General features: G+C 41.4%; 1 protein-coding gene across 1 annotated transcript in view; it reads right to left on the bottom strand.

Moving 5' to 3' along the window:
- HTR4 (5-hydroxytryptamine receptor 4) overlaps positions 1-17648 on the bottom strand; it is a gene marked incomplete at both ends in the record, with an annotated part of 125481 nt that overhangs the window by 20561 nt on the left and 87272 nt on the right. Inside the window, 2 exons of the mRNA XM_084251793.1 lie at positions 4376-4944; positions 9780-9933. Of these exons, the coding sequence (XP_084107919.1) occupies positions 4376-4944; positions 9780-9933 (723 nt within the window). The remainder of the gene's footprint in view (positions 1-4375; positions 4945-9779; positions 9934-17648) is intronic.

The raw sequence follows: 17648 nt of genomic DNA on the forward strand, positions 1-17648 counted from the left end.
TGCCTGTGCCACCAGGGGAGGTCCGTGGGCTTCTTTTAAATGGATTGTTTCTTTGAATACCTCATAGGTCCCCAGAGCGAGAGTCAAGATGAGATTACTGATAATAAATAGGTCCCTCTGACCTGACCTCATTCCCTTTTAAGAAGAGACTGAAAAATGCCTGGACTTGAACAAATTATAATCATTTCTGGCTTGATAAAGAGAACTATGAGCAGGATGGCAGAATTGAGAGATGAATAAGTGGCTCATTGATGATCCAAAGAGTCAGATAAACATGGGAAATGTGACCCCGGCCTCACTCCATGTAGGCTGAGCAGGACAGAGCTCGGGAGGAGGAAAGACTTGGCTCTAATCTGTAGCTTCTTCAGGTATTACTTATGTCACCATGGGCCAGTTCCTTACCCTCACTAAACTTGATTTTTCTCATCTTTAAAATGGTGATAATTATAATAGCAACTTCTTTGGTCATTGTAAACATTAAATGTAATGACACGATCAAAAATTCTCAAATACAGTATCTGTCAAACTTTTCTGAATGATGTCAGGTGCCATAATCATTATATTGATGATGTAGAAGGAGGGCTATATAATAAGCTGTCCAGTGCCTTGCCTTAGAGGAGAACAAGGAAGGCACACTCACCAAATTTCAAATTTCACACATGCAAGTATAAATTTATTCAGGCATCATCCTATATGGCTGTGATTTATATTTTGTCTGCAAGTTGAATTTGTCCTTTATTTTTATTTAGCTCCATATTTTCAATACCAAACCCATGGGTTTTTGTCTTTTCATCTTTAAGTCTGCCTCATAATGTGTTAGTTCTTCCTCACAGCCATAGAGAGTGTCTAGATTTAGTAATGTGGTAAGTGATAGTTCCATTTATGGATATAGGGAAGACTCAGGAAATTTGCGGGCGGAGATAGGATATAGAATTCTCTTTTGGACACACTGAAGATTCCTAAGAGGCATCTATATGGGGTTGTCAAGGAAACAAATTGGATTTTGAGGTCTGTTGCTGAGAGAACAGCTATGACCTGCAGATATTAATTAAAGAGAAGTTGGCAGCCTGAAGATGGTATTTAAAGCTACTGGTGATTAAATCACAAAAGTGAGAATGTTATTTGAGAAGATTATCAAAAACCAAGGCCTGAAGGACTTCACAATTTTGAGGCCAGATAGAGAAGGAAAAATCTGTGAAAGATACTAAGAGAGAGTTACTGTTAGGACAAAAAACAAAAACAAAAACAAAAACAAAAACAGAAAAGTGTGGGGTTTAGGGAAATGAATGTAAAAATATTTCGAGAAAGAAAATGATCTGATTATAAGAGGTCAAATAAGAGTACTATTTTCCAAGATTGAAACTTCTATATAAAACTTAACTGAAGTAAGAAGATATGGAGAGGTATTTGTAAACTATATAACAATGTATTAATATTAACAATATAATAAGGAGCATCTGGAGATCAGTAAGAAAATTTGGACGCAGCAGTCACATAAAGCACCAAACATGAAGATGCAGTTTATATAATAACAAGGATACATAATGTTATATAAGAATAAATAAATGTCAGTAACTTTTAAATTAATTAATAACCAATTTAAGAGAAATTCAACTTGCCAGATTATTTGCAAAATGCAACATAAATGAAAGGTTTCTTCAATTAGCAAAATAATAAAAGATGTGTAACAGTGTTGGTAAGATGAAGGAACAGAAGCTACTTTCACACCTTGCAGATGAGAATGCAAGTAACCCCAGCTTTCAGGTCAGTTTTATAGTAAATATAACATTTTAAATGCCTATCCATGTCATCCCAGCAATTTCACTTTGGGCAGCTATCTGAAATACTGACACAGCACAAAGACACATACAAGGACATTAAAAACAGTTTGTAGTGGTCAGTGGTTGGAAACACCTACATAACCACAAAGGGAAATAATTAAATATATTTTAATATTCATTTTTAGTAAGAAGATTATAGAATAGTTAAAAAGGAATGATTTTAGATCCAGATGTTTAGAGGTGTAATGATCTCTAAAACGTATTGTTAAGGAATAAGAAGCAAGGTGCCGGAAAACACATGCAGAATGGTCCCATTTATAGTAAATAAAGGGAGAAAATCTATGACTTTGCATGCTTTTCATTAATGCTCATGAATGCATTGAAAAGATCACCAGCCTAGAGTGAGTTGTGGTACCTGAGACCAGGGTTAGGATTAGCAGGACAAAAACTGATTTTGCTTTTCATTGTTTCAGCTTTGTATTTCTTGGTTTCATCTGATTTGTTCATGTCCTGCTTGGGGACTTTTAAGAAAAATGTAAAATTTTCATATACGGTGTTAGGCTAAAACAATAAATCTGAGGGATTAACTGTATGATCGGTTAATAGTTCCTGTGTATCAGGCAACATCATGGGTATTTGTTTATAGAGCAGTGACTAAAACAGGCAGGATCTCTGTCAATGCAAAAGATCCTATCCAGGGGATTTAGGTCTCAAGCAGTTTTCTCTGTAGAGATTGCACCTGTTCTTCAAAGACTGCTCAACACACACTCACCCCATTCCCCAAGCCCCTGAAAAAGCCTGATCTGCTCTTTTCATGACCTCATGACCAAACAGAAGGAATAAAGCACGGGGAGCAGATGCATTGACCATTTCTGCTCTGCTCTCTGCTTTACAGTCCCACAGCAGCAGGCATAAACAAAACAGCAGTAGTAAAATAGTGTTTCTTGGCTGCCCTAGAAATCCCCAAACTCTTTCTAGGATTGTTCTTTTGGGCAAAGCCCACCCAGTTCTAAACAACCGACTTAGCCAATGTATTGCAGGAGCATACTTTGTTTGCGAGTTGTCAACAGCCTGTACTCAGGCAATTGCTAGCTTAAATACTAAAACCTATCTGGCACCCACACAGAAGTTCTCATCCACACATTTTACTTTATGATTTTTTTTTTAAATAACACTCTCTAAGGCATAATAATTAGGAGAGAATGTCAGCATAGAGGCGTATTCCCTGAGACCCTTCCACCAGCAGGAATCTTAACACCAAACTAGGCTTCAGTTACAAATCTGTCTACACTGGTAGCAGAAAATTGAATTTATGCTACTGAGCAGCCTCTCAGGCAAAGCGTTTATATTTCATAGGAATTCTATTTTCTTTTCTTACACATGCAAATGAAAAACCCCTATTTCTCAGCTGCCAGCACAGCTGAATACTGTCATCATCAGAAAAATTAAATGCTTGTCTGAAAGAAGGAATTGCTCTTTAGAAATTCTTATGCATCTCAGGGCAAAGAAAAAAAGTGCCGTTGACAAATTCATCTTTGCTACAGTACAAATATACTTACAACACACGGCTTTTCACTGCGAGCTCAAATCTAGCCCAGGGTAGCCAAAAAATTCTCGGGGTTTGGAAACAGGCATTAGCACAAGTCACTGAATATTCAACTCCAAAGTCACTCCACCATCATCAACTACGTGACCTTGAGTAAAGCACTTGACCTTTCCACATTCTTTCATTTCCTTTTCCTTCTTCATGAAGTTCTCTCTTCCTGGGATGGCTTCCTTGGCAGTGCCTTCAAGTCTCATATTCACATAAAACGCTGTTGTACAGCATTGCCTCTGATTCCCTTCAGTCCTTCAGTGCCTTTCTTACTCATATCCTCTTCTAGATGGTCCACATGTTCATTATATCATTCATCACTTCACACTACTTATTTTATGCATACTTATCATATTAGCTTATCACATTATTTATCTTCGGGTATCAGGCAGTATCTATTATCCAACTAATATCAATAACATTACGAGTAGTAGTATGTGCCAGATCCTGTACAAATACACCATCTCTAATTGTCATGAAAACTCCAAGATGGGAATTAGTACCATTGTTTTTTACAGTTGAGGGAAGTGAAACCAATCACTGAGAGTCAATAATCAAGTCTATTTTACCTTAAAGATCATGCTTTAACAACTACTCTAAAATGCTACTTTAAATTATAGTAGGTGGTACTATACCAAGTACCTATCGGATGTCAGGTTCTGTGATTGGTATCTGCATACATTTAGCTACTTTGAGCCTCACAACAAAACCCTCTCATGCAGATATAGTGATGATAATCCCAATTTTAAAAATGAAGTGAGGGGTCAGAATGGCTCAATGAATTGCCCAGGGTCACAGAACTATAGAGACTGGATTTAAATGTAGGTTAGTCTCCCCTAGAAACTGAGCCACTACCCACTACTCTGTTCCACAACCAGATGGCAGAATTTTCTTCAATCTTTGTAAATAGTGCACAATTTTTCAAGAACAGCCCCCATGGAGAGTTACCCCTTCTGAGTCATGAAAATAAACAAAATCTATCAAGCCCCTAAGTACTCACCTTAGCACATGTGTGGATCCATTAATAGTTGTGGTTGAACAGGGGACAGTCTGGCCCAAAATGGAAGGTCTTCGGTAGCGCTCATCATCACAGCAGAGGATGATGAGGAAGGCACGTCTGAAGGACTTATTCAAGAAGGCGTAGAGAAAGGGGTTCAACCCAGAATTGATGTAACCGAGCCAGAGGAAAGCAGTCCACACCTGCCCAGGCACAGTGTAGTCTATGAAAGGATCCACAATGTTGGTGACAAAGAATGGTGCCCAACAGAGGCAGAAACAGCCCATGATGATGCAGAGGGTCTTGGCTGCCTTGGTCTCTGTCCTCATGCGGTGACTGCTGTGCTGGTCTGCTGGCTGGGGTCTGCCCTGGGAGGGGGCTCCTGCCCGCTGTAACATCTGGATCTGGTGGGCATGCTCCTTTGCCGTGACATAGATGCGATAATAGGCCAGCACCATAAGGAGAAAAGGAATGTAGAAGGCTACCACAGAGCAGGTGATGGCATAGGGCTTGTTGACCATGAAGATGCAGTATGTAGAGTTAGAGTTCTGGTTGAACTTCCTCTTTTCTATCTGAGAGTTGGGGGAAAGAGGAGATGAGGAAGGGAGAGGAAAAGAAGAGATAGTAGCAGAAGAGTTGTGCAAAGGATAAAAAAGACAAGGATGAAAGGTATTGGATGGTAGAAAGAAGGGGACAGGAAGGGAAGGAAGAGTAAAAAGGTAAAGGGAAAAGAAAAGAGAGAAGGTTTATCAGCAAAGGGTTGTTTTTTTTTTTTTCTTATATGTTTCTAGCACACAACACTATGATGGAATGTGACTGTATCTCAGGGTCCCAGGGCTGGAGGGCCCAGGGAAGAATGGAAATAAAATGGAGCCAGTGTCATTAGCCATTCTCTCTGCACAAGCAGTAGAGGAGTTGTGCCTGTCTGTTATGTCTGTACACAATATATTTCTTTCTTTCTTTTTTTTTTTAAAGGGATTTCTTTTGTAATTTTTTTTTAAAGATTTATTTATTTATACAAGAGCCAGGGTACAGGCCAGATGCATGGGAGGGTGAGAGGATTCACCAGAGACAGAGTGGGAAACAGAACAGGCAGACTGACGAAATACACTGCTGAGGGGAGCAACAGGCAAGACAGGAAAGGTCTGCTGCACCATGTGGGTTTCTCCCCGGCCGGCCGGGATCGAACCTGCACTGCAGTAGATCTGCCTGTTCTGTTCTCCACTCTGTCTCTGGTGAATCCTCTCACCTCCCGCACCTCTGACCTGTACCCCAGTTCTTGTATGCATACATAAATAAATCGAAAAAAAATGGTTTTTACCCTCCAGTATAAAGATATTCTCATATATAATCTTTTAAAGCCATTCTCCTATATTATCTCTTCCCAATTTTATTGTGTTAGTTTTCACATCTAATTCTACAATCCATCTGGAATTACTGTTTCTGTAATAGTGTAAGATCAAGATTAAAATTTTACCTTCTGGAGATCCAATTGACTCAGATGCATTTATTGAAAGACCATGTTTCCTAGCTGCACTGCAGGGTGAGCTGAGCCCTAAATCAGGGAGCTGTCTACACAGGGCTCCATATTTGGATTTTCTATTTTGTCCCCTTGGTTTCTTGCACAATATTGGTTTAATTTGTTTGACTTTAGAATCTTGGATATCTGGTAGTAAAAGTCTTTAAACTCATTCTCCTTAAGACTGTTTTGGCTATTTTTATATCTCAGAATTTCCACATAAGAGTTAGAATTAGCTTATCAATTTTAATAAAAGTCTCCTAGCATTTTGATTGGGTTAGAAAAGGATGATTGAGGAAAATTAAGATCTTCACAATGTGAAGTCTTCCGTGTCACAAACATGGTAATTCTCTCCCTTTATTGAAGTCTGTGGCAAATCTTCTCACCCCTCAGTTCTTGTATGCCTAAACTAAAACAAATCTTTTTTAAAAGAATTATTTTAGTAATAGTTTACAACTTTTGTGTAAATGTCTTACATATATTTTATTAGTTTTATTCCTAAGCACTTGACATTTTAGTCTATTGCAAATGACAATGTGTTCAAATTCTTAATTCTAATTGTTTGTTGTTAGTATATATGGCTCAGTGAAATTTTTTAATATTGTGACTATCTAGCAACTTTCTTAAATTAGTTACTAATATTTTCTCTCTATATTCTTTTCAATTTTCTTCATAATACTCATGTGATCTGCCAATGATGACAATTTCACCTTTTCCTTTCCAACATAACACCAATTTTTTTCTGGCATTACTGAACTTGATAAAACTTCTATGATAATTTTGAATAAAAGTGGTAACAGTGAACATCTTGTTATACTTCCAGTTTTAGAAGGGGGATATATTTAATATTCATATTAAATATGATTACTTGCTATAAGTTTTTGGTCGATGCACACTATTTGAGAAGTTCCTTTTTTCTTAAATGATGGGAATTTTTTAAAAATCATGAATGAATACTGATTTTTGTCAATGTATTTTGGGGAAGTAATAAGATGACAATGTGGGCTTTCCCTTCTTTATTTTATTAATACAAGGATCTGCATTGATCGTGTTACATTCCTGGAATAAACTGCACTTGTACTGGATACTGTGATACACTAGATTCCTTTTAAGGATTGAAAGACTTTTCTCCCGACCTGAAATGCTGCCTCCTAACAGCTGTTAGTCATCAACCTTCTCTAGAAATAGCCCTTGGTTGATGAGAGAAATGTAACCCAAAGACGATGCCCTCCCTGAGGTCAGCCTCTGGCCAGTGGGAATATACACATGGAATAAATATCAAAAGTTGAGGGCCTCCCTGGTGGTGCAAGGGGTTAAGACACAACCTATGAAGCTATCCGCAGCCATTGCAGCATGAATTCAATGCCCGACCAGGAAGCTACCCACATAGCACAGCAGACCTCTCCTGGCTCGCCCACTGCTTCCCTCAGCAGTGTATTTCAGTAGATCTGCCTGTTCTGCTCCCCACTCTGTCTCTGGTGAATCTTCTCAACCCCCACACTTCTGGCATGTACCCCAGTTCTTGTATGCATAAATAAATAAATCTTTAAAAAAAAAGATATCAAATTTTCATACCCCCCGGCTGTCCACTTAATAGTGGCATCCACATTTAGCACCTTCTGTTATATGACAAAGTTAGAATACACCTTTCTATTGAAAGGAAATAGCTTTTGTTTTTACCTCCAGTGATATTACTTACTTTCCTTTGTTTTATGATGTACAGCAGTATAGCTACATCAGCATATTCTTCATTAGTTTGTGTTAGTTTTCCATTATTTTATTTCCAACTTTTCTATAACCTTATATTTCATGGGCTTCTCTTCCAAGCAGCCCATATTACATATTGACTGGTTGATGAAGATGTTATGAGTGAGACTCACAGGAACCTAGCCCCGAATTTTCACAAGAAGCAGTGATTGAATATTTGCTAATTCAGTGTTTGTGGCAACTTCATTGAGCCTGATAACTGTAAGAAGGATCCACTGAAAATGTATTGTGAACATCTGAGTTGTGCTGACTTCTTTTTTTTTTAAAGATTTATTTATTTATTTATTCATACAAGAACCAGGGTACAGGCCAGATGCGTGGGAGGGTGAGTGGATTCACTGGAGACAGAGCGGGAACAGAACAGGCAGACTGATGAAATACACTACTGAGGGGAGCAGCGGGCAAGACAGGAGAGGTCTGCCATGCCATGTGGAACCCTCGCTGGCTGGCCGGCAAAGAACCAGTGCTGCAGAGGCTGCAGACAGCTTCGCAGCTCAGCGCTCAACCACCTGCACCACCAGGGGAGGCCCAAGTGCTAATTTCTTTCTAGGCATAGTCAACATGCAGTTGAGCAGAGGGATATGAAATGCAGTCACACCTAGTGGACCAACTGTGAGGCATCTTAAGAGTAAGCAGATGCCATCCCTGGTTATAAGAAAGCAGGGGATGTCAATATCTTAATCTCATAAATAAACAGCAATTCCCTAGGTTACTTGCCTTGGAAACTCTCTCTCATTAAGTGTCCTGATGCACAGAAGTTGATGCTTCCAAACATCATCTCCATTGGGGAGAAATTTTTAACACAAACATTAAGAGGATAGGTTTCCTGGGCCTGGACTTACCCCACCACTGCCTACCAATATGCCTTTAGCTAGTAACTTAACCTCTCTGATCCTCAGTTTCCTGAGGACTATAGTAGAATGTACTTCATAGCACTGGCGTGAGGCCTGAGTGAAGAATGATGAAGTGTGAGCTACACAGCAAATGTCCCACATTTGTTGGCCATTATTACTATCATTCTATTGGCTTTTGGAAATTGGAATTTCCCTCTCCCCAGGAAAGAGAAAACTGCAAGTTTGAAAGAAAAGGGATAGGATTCAAGAAAAGATCCAGACAGGCCCCCTTTTACGGACCCCTGTTCACTTCTCCACTGCTGTGTCCCCAGCATTTCTTTCAGAAGCCCAAGGAATGCTTGTTCTGACATACCACATGCAAATCCTGGCCCAGCCTTGGTGGGGATATCCTTTCCTGGACAAAGAACAAGGCAAGATTAGGGGCTAGGAATTGGGTGGTGAGAGGAAGAGGCAGTGCCTACTCTAACCCACCCTGTGGGGTTGGAGCTTACTCTACCTCTGCTCCCTAGTCCCCTTCCTACCTGGCATGGTCCTCGGGTCAATTTTAAAGTGACTGCCTAACAACTTCCTTTGGGGATATATATCTTTGCTAATGAGTCCAGACAACAGCTTTTGATCTTCATCACAAGTTTGGTATTGCAAGCGTAGCATATTAGAGCTGGGTGACTCTTAAAGGTCATCTCAATGGTGGTGGCAGATGTGAATCATGCTGCTCACCTGCACCCCTGAAAGGCACTATTCTCCACTGAGGGTCAATGAAAGTGGCCCTTCAGGAAGAGGGTCAGTGACTGACCTGGATGTAGGGTTCAGTTCTTTGACCCAAGGCTTTCTTCATTCTCTAGAAGCTTCTACCCACAAGACCGAATGTCTGTGGTTCATTGTAAGTCTTGGCCTCTCAGCATGGGATGGGAAGGTCTCTCAGGCACATGGCACACCTCAGGCTCTACAGGCTGACTGAAATATTGGATCTCACTACTTATGATGCCTAAGACTGGGCATGTTAGCTTATCTATTGAGCCTTAATTTTCTTACCTGGATAAGATGAGAAAAGGATGTTGTCAGGATTGTAAATATTTTGCATACTTTCTGGCACATTTTAAGCACTCAAAAAGAGTAGCTTGCCTTTTTGGTAGCTATTGTTGCCACCCAGACTGCTATCAGAATCTTTCTTGGAATATCCATCCGACCTGGTATTGTTTCTTTACTTAGAATTCTAAGCAAACAAAGTTAATCAGACAGTCAACCAAAAGGGTCTGCCAATACTCACCAGATCGATGATGCCGATGTTATTCCAGCCTTGCATGATGGGGAGAAAAGAGATAAACATGGGGATGACCCAGCAGCCACCCAGCATCAATGCAATGCGCAGAGGGGTCATCTTGTTTCTGTAGACCAAGGGCTGGCAGCAGATCGCATAGTACCTGGGGAGAGAATAGAGGGTGGGTGGCATGGGAAAGAAGGAAGGAGGAGGGGACAGGGAGGATAATTGATGGGAGAGAAGGGAGGAGACAGGGAATGAAGAAGGGAGATAAGAGGAGGAAATACTGGCAAAGAGGATAATTGGAGGGAGAAGTAGAGAATAAAAATAAGGTGGGAAGAAAAAAATATGGTGGAAGAAACAGGAAAGTGTGTGTAGGCAGAGAAGGGAGAAAGAAGCTAGAAAATAACAGAGGAGAGGAAGAACCAACTGTCCAATAACATATGTTATACCGGCCAATGAGTTTCTGCCAATGTGAATGGAAACTTCACATCCCATCTTGCAAGGCACTGCGAGGAGCAGGCCCCACGGCTCTACTCTCCCTGTGGAGGCCTGTGGAGGCTCCCTGTGGAGCCTGCCACACACCTGAGGGTCCTGCTCTGTCTCAAGCACGGAGCCAACACACCCTGGGCATTTTAGGAGTTTCTGTCCCGCTATCTGGGCCTCAATATTCAGGCATCTGTTACCCTTTGTGATAACAAGTTGAGGTGACTGTGGTTCACGCCTCCATCTGTATGTTAAGACCATGACTCAGATTTGCTCACCTCCCTTGATGGCCTACCTCTACAGAACCACTCTCTGCTGCCCTGTACCAACCTTATCTGAGGGACCTATTTAAAATGCAGATAGAAAGGATCTCCAGAATCAGAACTCATGGAAGAGGGACCTGGCATTGATAATGGCAGGTCTAAGTTGTTACTGCCGTTTGCCTGCTCTCCTGTCAGGTGCAGGCACTTCCTGACCTCCCTGTGGTCAGATGGGTCCAAGTGACTGGTCTGGCCATTGACTGTTGATAGAATTGACATGCTTTACTTCTGGCTCAGATCATGTAATTTTCTCTGATGCCAAGAATGTAAACTTGTAACTATTTCTTGCGCTGTCATTTACTGTCTTCTGTTTAGGCCCCCTCCCTCTATCAGGGTCTGGTCTTTCTGATAGGACTCATCATACACCTGTTTTTGAGTCCATGTTTTGCCTAAGGCACTTTCTTCTTACCTCCGGGTAGGGGTCTTGTAATTTGCCCCATTCAACGATCTAGTCTCTAACTCCCAGACTGCTCCTTGCATGTGAGTCCAGCCTTGGCCTCCCTGCTTCCCTGCCCAGGAAGTTCATGAAATTTGACAAGAGGCAAATTACCACAATAGGTTTCTCAGCTATTTGTCTTTGAAAGGGTCAAAGATTAAGCATGAAAGACAGCCTGAAGGGTAAGTGTATTCTGTAAGATCTGTAGCATTTAATGATGAACCGCCCCCTTACACTCATTTTATGCAATTCACGTTGTTAATTTTCTCCACCTCTTCTTTTCTTTTCTTAAATCAAAGCATAACAATATAACAATGGCTATGTTCTTTGAAGAGGTGGTGGTAGGATGAGCTGCAAGAGAAGGGAGAATGAGAAGGAAAGCCCAGTGTGGGAACTAGAGAAGAGGCTGCCTCGGAGCTGGGAGGGTAGGATTAGACCCTCAAGGCCTCAAGGAGAAGCTGACCACACGCTTCCGGGAAGCTGCCATGGCCAGCAGGGCAGTGGGGGTCCTGAGTTGGACTAAAGTGCAAGGAACAGTAGACCCAAGAATGGCGCGGGGCGCCCTCCACAACTCATATTCTCTATAAAAAGTGACATGGTAGTAAATCAGAAGACAACTCCGTAATGAAAGACCCACCATTAGCTGGAATTACCTCCATGCTCTTGATTTATAGGAAAAGCAAGTGATATCACAGTGGTAAATTTTTTTTGAATGACTCTACTAATAAACTTTACTCCCTTCCTCATTGCCTGCTAGAGGGCCTAGATGAGACATGTGGTGTTGTTCATTTATTGCTCTCCCTCCTTTCTGTCGGCACTAGCATTCCAAACCCACTGGGAGTCATTTGCTTTCTCTTGCTGCAGAGCTGTTGGGAAAGAAAATGATGGGACTCTGACTTTTCCAGCTAAGGAAATCAACTAGACCTTCCCCTGGGATTCTGATCACCATGCAGAGTGAGGCAGAAATGGGCCAGTCAGGGGAGGACCTCGGCCCCCACACAGCCTCCTGGCAGGCTGGAAGTGGCTCCTGCTCCTTGCACAGCCAAGATCTTGCCCCTCCAGGTTCTCATTCTCTCTCTCTTCCTGCAATATAAAAGCCATCTTCTATCTTTCCAATAAATTCCTTGGTGCGATGGGCTGCAGGATGTTCACCTCATCACTCTAACTTCCTCTGCTCCTCCCAAATCCTCAAAGGATTATTTAATTTTTCATAAGCCACTTTAAAAACAATTCAAACATAAAAGCACTGAATCTCAGAACTTGAAGTATCCTCAGAATCCTGTAATCCCCAAATCCCTCCTAAAAGGAAATGTATACAAGCCTGTTGAATACACGTAATTCAGCAAGGCCTACAACAGGGCATTGAAACTTTTATGTATTCTTGCAATAAGGAAAGTCTTCTCCAAATTCCAGTTCCTGTAACTTCCAGTTTTCCCCTCTGGCTTAATTTATTTTTTATTTTTTTAATTTATTTTTTACATCATTGTTCATTTTTATTCATTTGAAAACAATATTTGCTTCCCCCTCCTCAGGTGGTGTCCCCATAGAATTTCCTTCCCCAATGCACCTGTGCACCATCACCTCAGTCCCATGTGCTCCTCCCTCCCTCCTTCTGATCCCTCTCCCTCCTCCTCCCCTGCAGGATGTCTCTGCTTTATAATTGTCTGCTTTTGTTTTGTACTGTTATTATTTTTTTATACACTGATGTCTTATTTGGTTCCCCTATATTCCTGCTATAAGTGAAACCATCCTTTTTTTTTTTTTTTTTTTTTGGCACAGTGATCTGACAGACACCAGAGAGAGTTTTTACATTCCTTTGAAGTCTTAATTTCTGCAGGTAAAATCAACCTGGGGTGATTATGTCCACCAAGGGATATTTGGCAATGTCCAGACACATTTTTTCTTGTCACACTGGAAGGCTGATGCTACTGGCATCCAGTAAAGTCAGGGATTCTCCTCAATGTCTTAGAATGCCGACTGCTCTACATGACCAGAATTTCCTGGTCTACAAGGTCAGGTGCCGAGGTTGAAGAACCTTGGTTTAGAGGAGGTGACTTTCACCCAGAGGAGGGGTGCCAAGGCCTCTTTGTGTGCTACAAAGCCATTACCACTTCAGAGTGGGGTACCCCAAAGAAAGTACAATAGTTTGGTTCATTCTTTATGCACCAGAAAAGATTAGTACATCACCTTCCGCTCTGTCCACCTTGATTTAACCATAGCCTGGGGGACACCTGGACATTTGACATATCAGTGCTCCCCTAAAGAACAATCATCTTCCCCTAACTGACTTCTCAGTTCCAGAGATGTTTGCCTTGTTCCCCTTGTATCTTCAAGGCCCAGAACAGTGCTAAATATAGAGTAGATGCTCCCAAGTGGGATGAATAAATAATAAGTCCTTAATCATGGCCAATTAAAATAAATTCTATTAGAATATGGAATCAGGTTTTGTGAGTGGGAAAGGTCATATCTATTAAAGGGAAAAGCTTTCTCCAACAGTGTCTTTTTCTTTATTTATGTATGCGTTTTTTTACATCATTGTTCATTTTTGTACAATGTTTGATTTCTCCTCTAAGGTGTAGTCCCCATAAAATTCCCACCCATGTTGCCACAAATGGCATGGGATTATCATTTCTGATTGCTGAATAGTATTCCATTGTGTGTTTGTGTATGTGTGTGTGTGGGTGTATACCACATTTTTTGATCCAGTCATCTGTTTTTTGGCATCTGGATTATTTCCAAATCTTAGCTATTGTAAACAGTGCTGCAATAAACATAGGAGAGCACGTTTCCTTTCCTATTAATGTTTTTCTGTCTTTTTTTTTTCCACAGCTGGATATAAGTTGATTGTGGCACTGAGGTGTACAGGGGCTATTATGGCCCGCACTGGTATATGATGGTGGTGGAGGAAGCTCAGGACAATGAGGGGGTGGGTCAGGATCCAGGGAACCCCAGGCTCTGGCCAGGAGTCAGGGTTGGGATGACCTCTGCCATCCCTGCCCGGAAATCTCAACCTTGACTTTAGAACCTGCCAGGAGTTTGCAGTGGGCAGGACCAGACAGCAGTGGGCAGAGCCAGGCAGTTTCTGTGTCCTTTGGGTAGATTCCTAGGAGTGGCATTGTTGGTCATTTGGTAGCTCAACTTTTAGCAGTTTGAGGGTCTCCACATGGTCTTCCACAGTGGCTGGACCATTTTGCATTCCCATAGTGGCTGGCAATAGTTATCTTTTAAGTTGGATTTAAGAGAATATGTAAGGATGGTCTAGGAGAAAGTATAATCGAGTGATGTCTATAGACATTATGGACAAAGAGTATAGAGAGAAATTTTATAAACATATATATATATATATATATATATATATATATATATGAAATACCTACCTATAGATGTCCATATATTCACATAGCCGTAAACATGTAAGAGTACAAATTAGCTGCATCCTAGGGTGTTTGTAAGGAAGTAGAAGGATATAAGCTTAAAAAAACTGGCTGAAGGGCAGCTCTCAATGCTATAGTACTCAACTTTCAGGGCACCTCCAGTAGGTTCAGAAGAGGGCCCAATAATTTGCATTTCTGATATGTGCCAGGTGCTGCTGCTGCTGGTGGTTTAGGACCTCACTTTGAGAACAGGCCTTAGAATTTTTTGATGTTATGCTAGAGGAGTCACTGAAAATGTTTTGAACTGGAAAACATCCTTTACAGTCTACACTGCTGCATGTCCTGCCAAAGGAGCTGGACTGCACCAGGTTCAAGAGAAGGAGAAATGGGTTCCTGGGGGGAGGTAGTCTCGCTCTGCTGGGAAGGCCAGGGTGGCTCCTCGGGACTAGACTGATCTGCAAGGTCTGCTCCCTGGTCTTCCCATGGACAATTCCATTCTTCTTTAAAACTTCTAGAAAACTTTCACCAAGTGGTTAAAGAATGTTCAAAGGTTCCAGATGGCCAGGATTAACTAAAATGTAGCAAAGGTATTAACAAAGTAATTTCTTATGCAGAATATCTCAAAGTATTGCTCATAGAGCTCTATTAAAATCCTCTTTGGTAGACCAGCCACCAGCTTCCCCAACTGCAGCCATGCATGTATAAATGTGTGATCAAGATTGCTTTTAAATGTCTCTGGGGACACAATTTACTTTGACAACTCTTAGAAACAGTTGTGTATTTTAAGCTCTAGGCTAATCTCTTCTCCACTCCTCCTGCAATTAAGGAAAATTTTTCCTCCCCATTTCCTATCCTTTTGCCCCCAACTACAGGGAAGGCAGAAAGAACAAGGAGAACAAGTTGGTATTTTAGACTCTCAGAATTAGAGGAGATTAGACCTTATGGCTTTGCTCTGGTACCAGCTCTCCTGACTCAACCATTCATAAGCTTTGTGGTCTTAGCATCAGTTACTCACGCACTTCAAATCCACTTTCCTCATCTTGTAAGCTGGGCATCATTACATCCACTTCTTCACTGATTGGCTGTGAGAACTGATGAAACAGTATGTTCAAAATTTAGGAAATCCCTGGCATATAAAACTTGATAAATAGCAGCTTTTTTTTTTTTACTTCTACCTCCATATAGATATTTATATCCATTTATAACATTTATACATATTATTGTAAACAAATTCAAATGCACAGGGTCTCCAAATTATTTAACAAGTACAACAGAAATCACATGGCACAACATCTCTTCAAGAGATGTACCCAAGAGTTGATTCTAAGAAACAGAATGATCCCCAAAGGTGAATGGAAGCAGCACGGAGTGTTCTTTGGCTGCCTGAAATGAGCTCGTATGTGTAGCATCCTCTCATGGACTTAGTCCAGGACCAGCCTTCCTATGTGAGATGAATGACGATGGCATCATGGGTGATGATCAAGGCCCAATCGCTACTCAAGATCGACTTAAGAAGAAAAGAAAATCAACCATAGTAGAGAAGATAGGAGACAGCAGTTGGCTACTCAGACCTGAGAACTGGAATAGAATCAGGTAAACAAAACATTCAGCACAGACTTTCTTCACAATTCCTAACACAACAAGCAAATACCGGTCATCTTTAAGACTTAAGACTAAGGGAACAAAGAGCTCCACTGAATCAGTGAACTTATGAATTATGAGGGGCGTTTTACCTGTAACAAGAATCAGTAATTCTACTTCCAGTTATTGCACAGAAAATTTTCCTTCCAACTTCGGACAGCTTTCTCGGTGTCTTTGTTTTCTGAAGTCCAAAAGGCGGCTTAATTCCATCTGAGCTTTTGTGAGAGGTTGCAGTTGTGCTGGATTAAGGATGACAACAAATTCTTGACTGCTTCTCTCACTCAGAGGTGGGAGTTTGCCCCTCCTCCAGGATCTGGGCTGCTTTGGGACTTCATTGACCAGTAGACTCCACTGGAGGTATGGTACATATGTCCCAGACCCAAGTTTTAAGAGGACTTTGGCTTCTCAGAGTCATGAACTGTCATGTGAGAAATCTAACTTGGATCAACATGAGGTCACATATACATACCTAGGACCACAATAACAGGAAGAGGGGGCCCAGCTGGGCCTAACTTTATGGACACCCCACGAAGGCAACCTGCCTTGGATCTTCCATGTCAGGCTAATCTCCAACTAAACATCATCAACGAGCTTCAATCAAATCCAGATTCCTGATGCACAGAATTATGGGCTCTAACATGAATACAGTATTGTTGAAGGCACTAAATTTGGGGGTGGGTGTTATATGGCAATGGATACCTATGACAGAGATAAGCAGATAATTGATAGTCCAGGGTAACTGTGGGGTTCACTGGCTAACAGCCCTTCCTCCAGGAGGTGATCCAGTCACATTTTGTGGCAGAGGAAGAGACTTATTTTTCTGGTCTTCATATCGGGTTTGCTTCTATTTTAACTCCTCTGCTTCCCTTCAAGGAAATAGAGAGAGAAAAGCAGCAGTAGCTTCAAGAGAAAAGGAAAAGCCTTGAGCTCTGGTTCCCAAGGCACTTGGCAAGCTGCCAGGCACCTGGAGGATCAATAGGGAAGACCCAGCAGGGGTGTTCATCAGGAGCCTGGGACAGGAAGGAGTGAGAATGCAGGCAAGAGCGTGAAACACGTGGGTTCCAGGAAAGAACAGAAGGGATAGGGGTCAGAGAGTGACTCCTTTTCATAAGAGCGGATTGATAGCAGATCAGCCTTTGCAGGAATCACAGTCCCATGCGCAATCTGCAGATTTCATGTTTGCTGCATTCCTCTCTGCTAAATATTCTTGATAAGAACACTTACAAGGTGACTATCAGCCAGCTGTCAAGGAAGGTGTCTTCCTGAGTTATTACAGACTAAAGGAAAAAAGAATAATCTTTCCAAAATGTCATCTGAAAACATCCTGGCAGGGCTTACTGGGCAAGGTGACTGAGATAAAGTTTAAGATATGTGGCCCGATCAATCTTCATGCAGACACAAGATGATGGTCTCACTGACCTTTCCAGGCTCAGTCTCTGGAAGGTTCTTTCTGGCCTCTTATCTGAGATCTGATTTGTGCCCATCTCTGTCCTGGTGTTTTACAACACCTTATATGTATCTTCTGTTCTCTAATTGTGTTGTGTGTCTGCTCTCTAATTGCGTTTTCCTTGTGTACTTTCTTCTCTACTTGCAACAACTACTACTGTTCTTACTATACACA

This window comes from Talpa europaea (assembly GCF_964194135.1).
Source record: "Talpa europaea genome assembly, chromosome: 13".
NCBI lineage: Eukaryota > Metazoa > Chordata > Mammalia > Eulipotyphla > Talpidae > Talpa > Talpa europaea.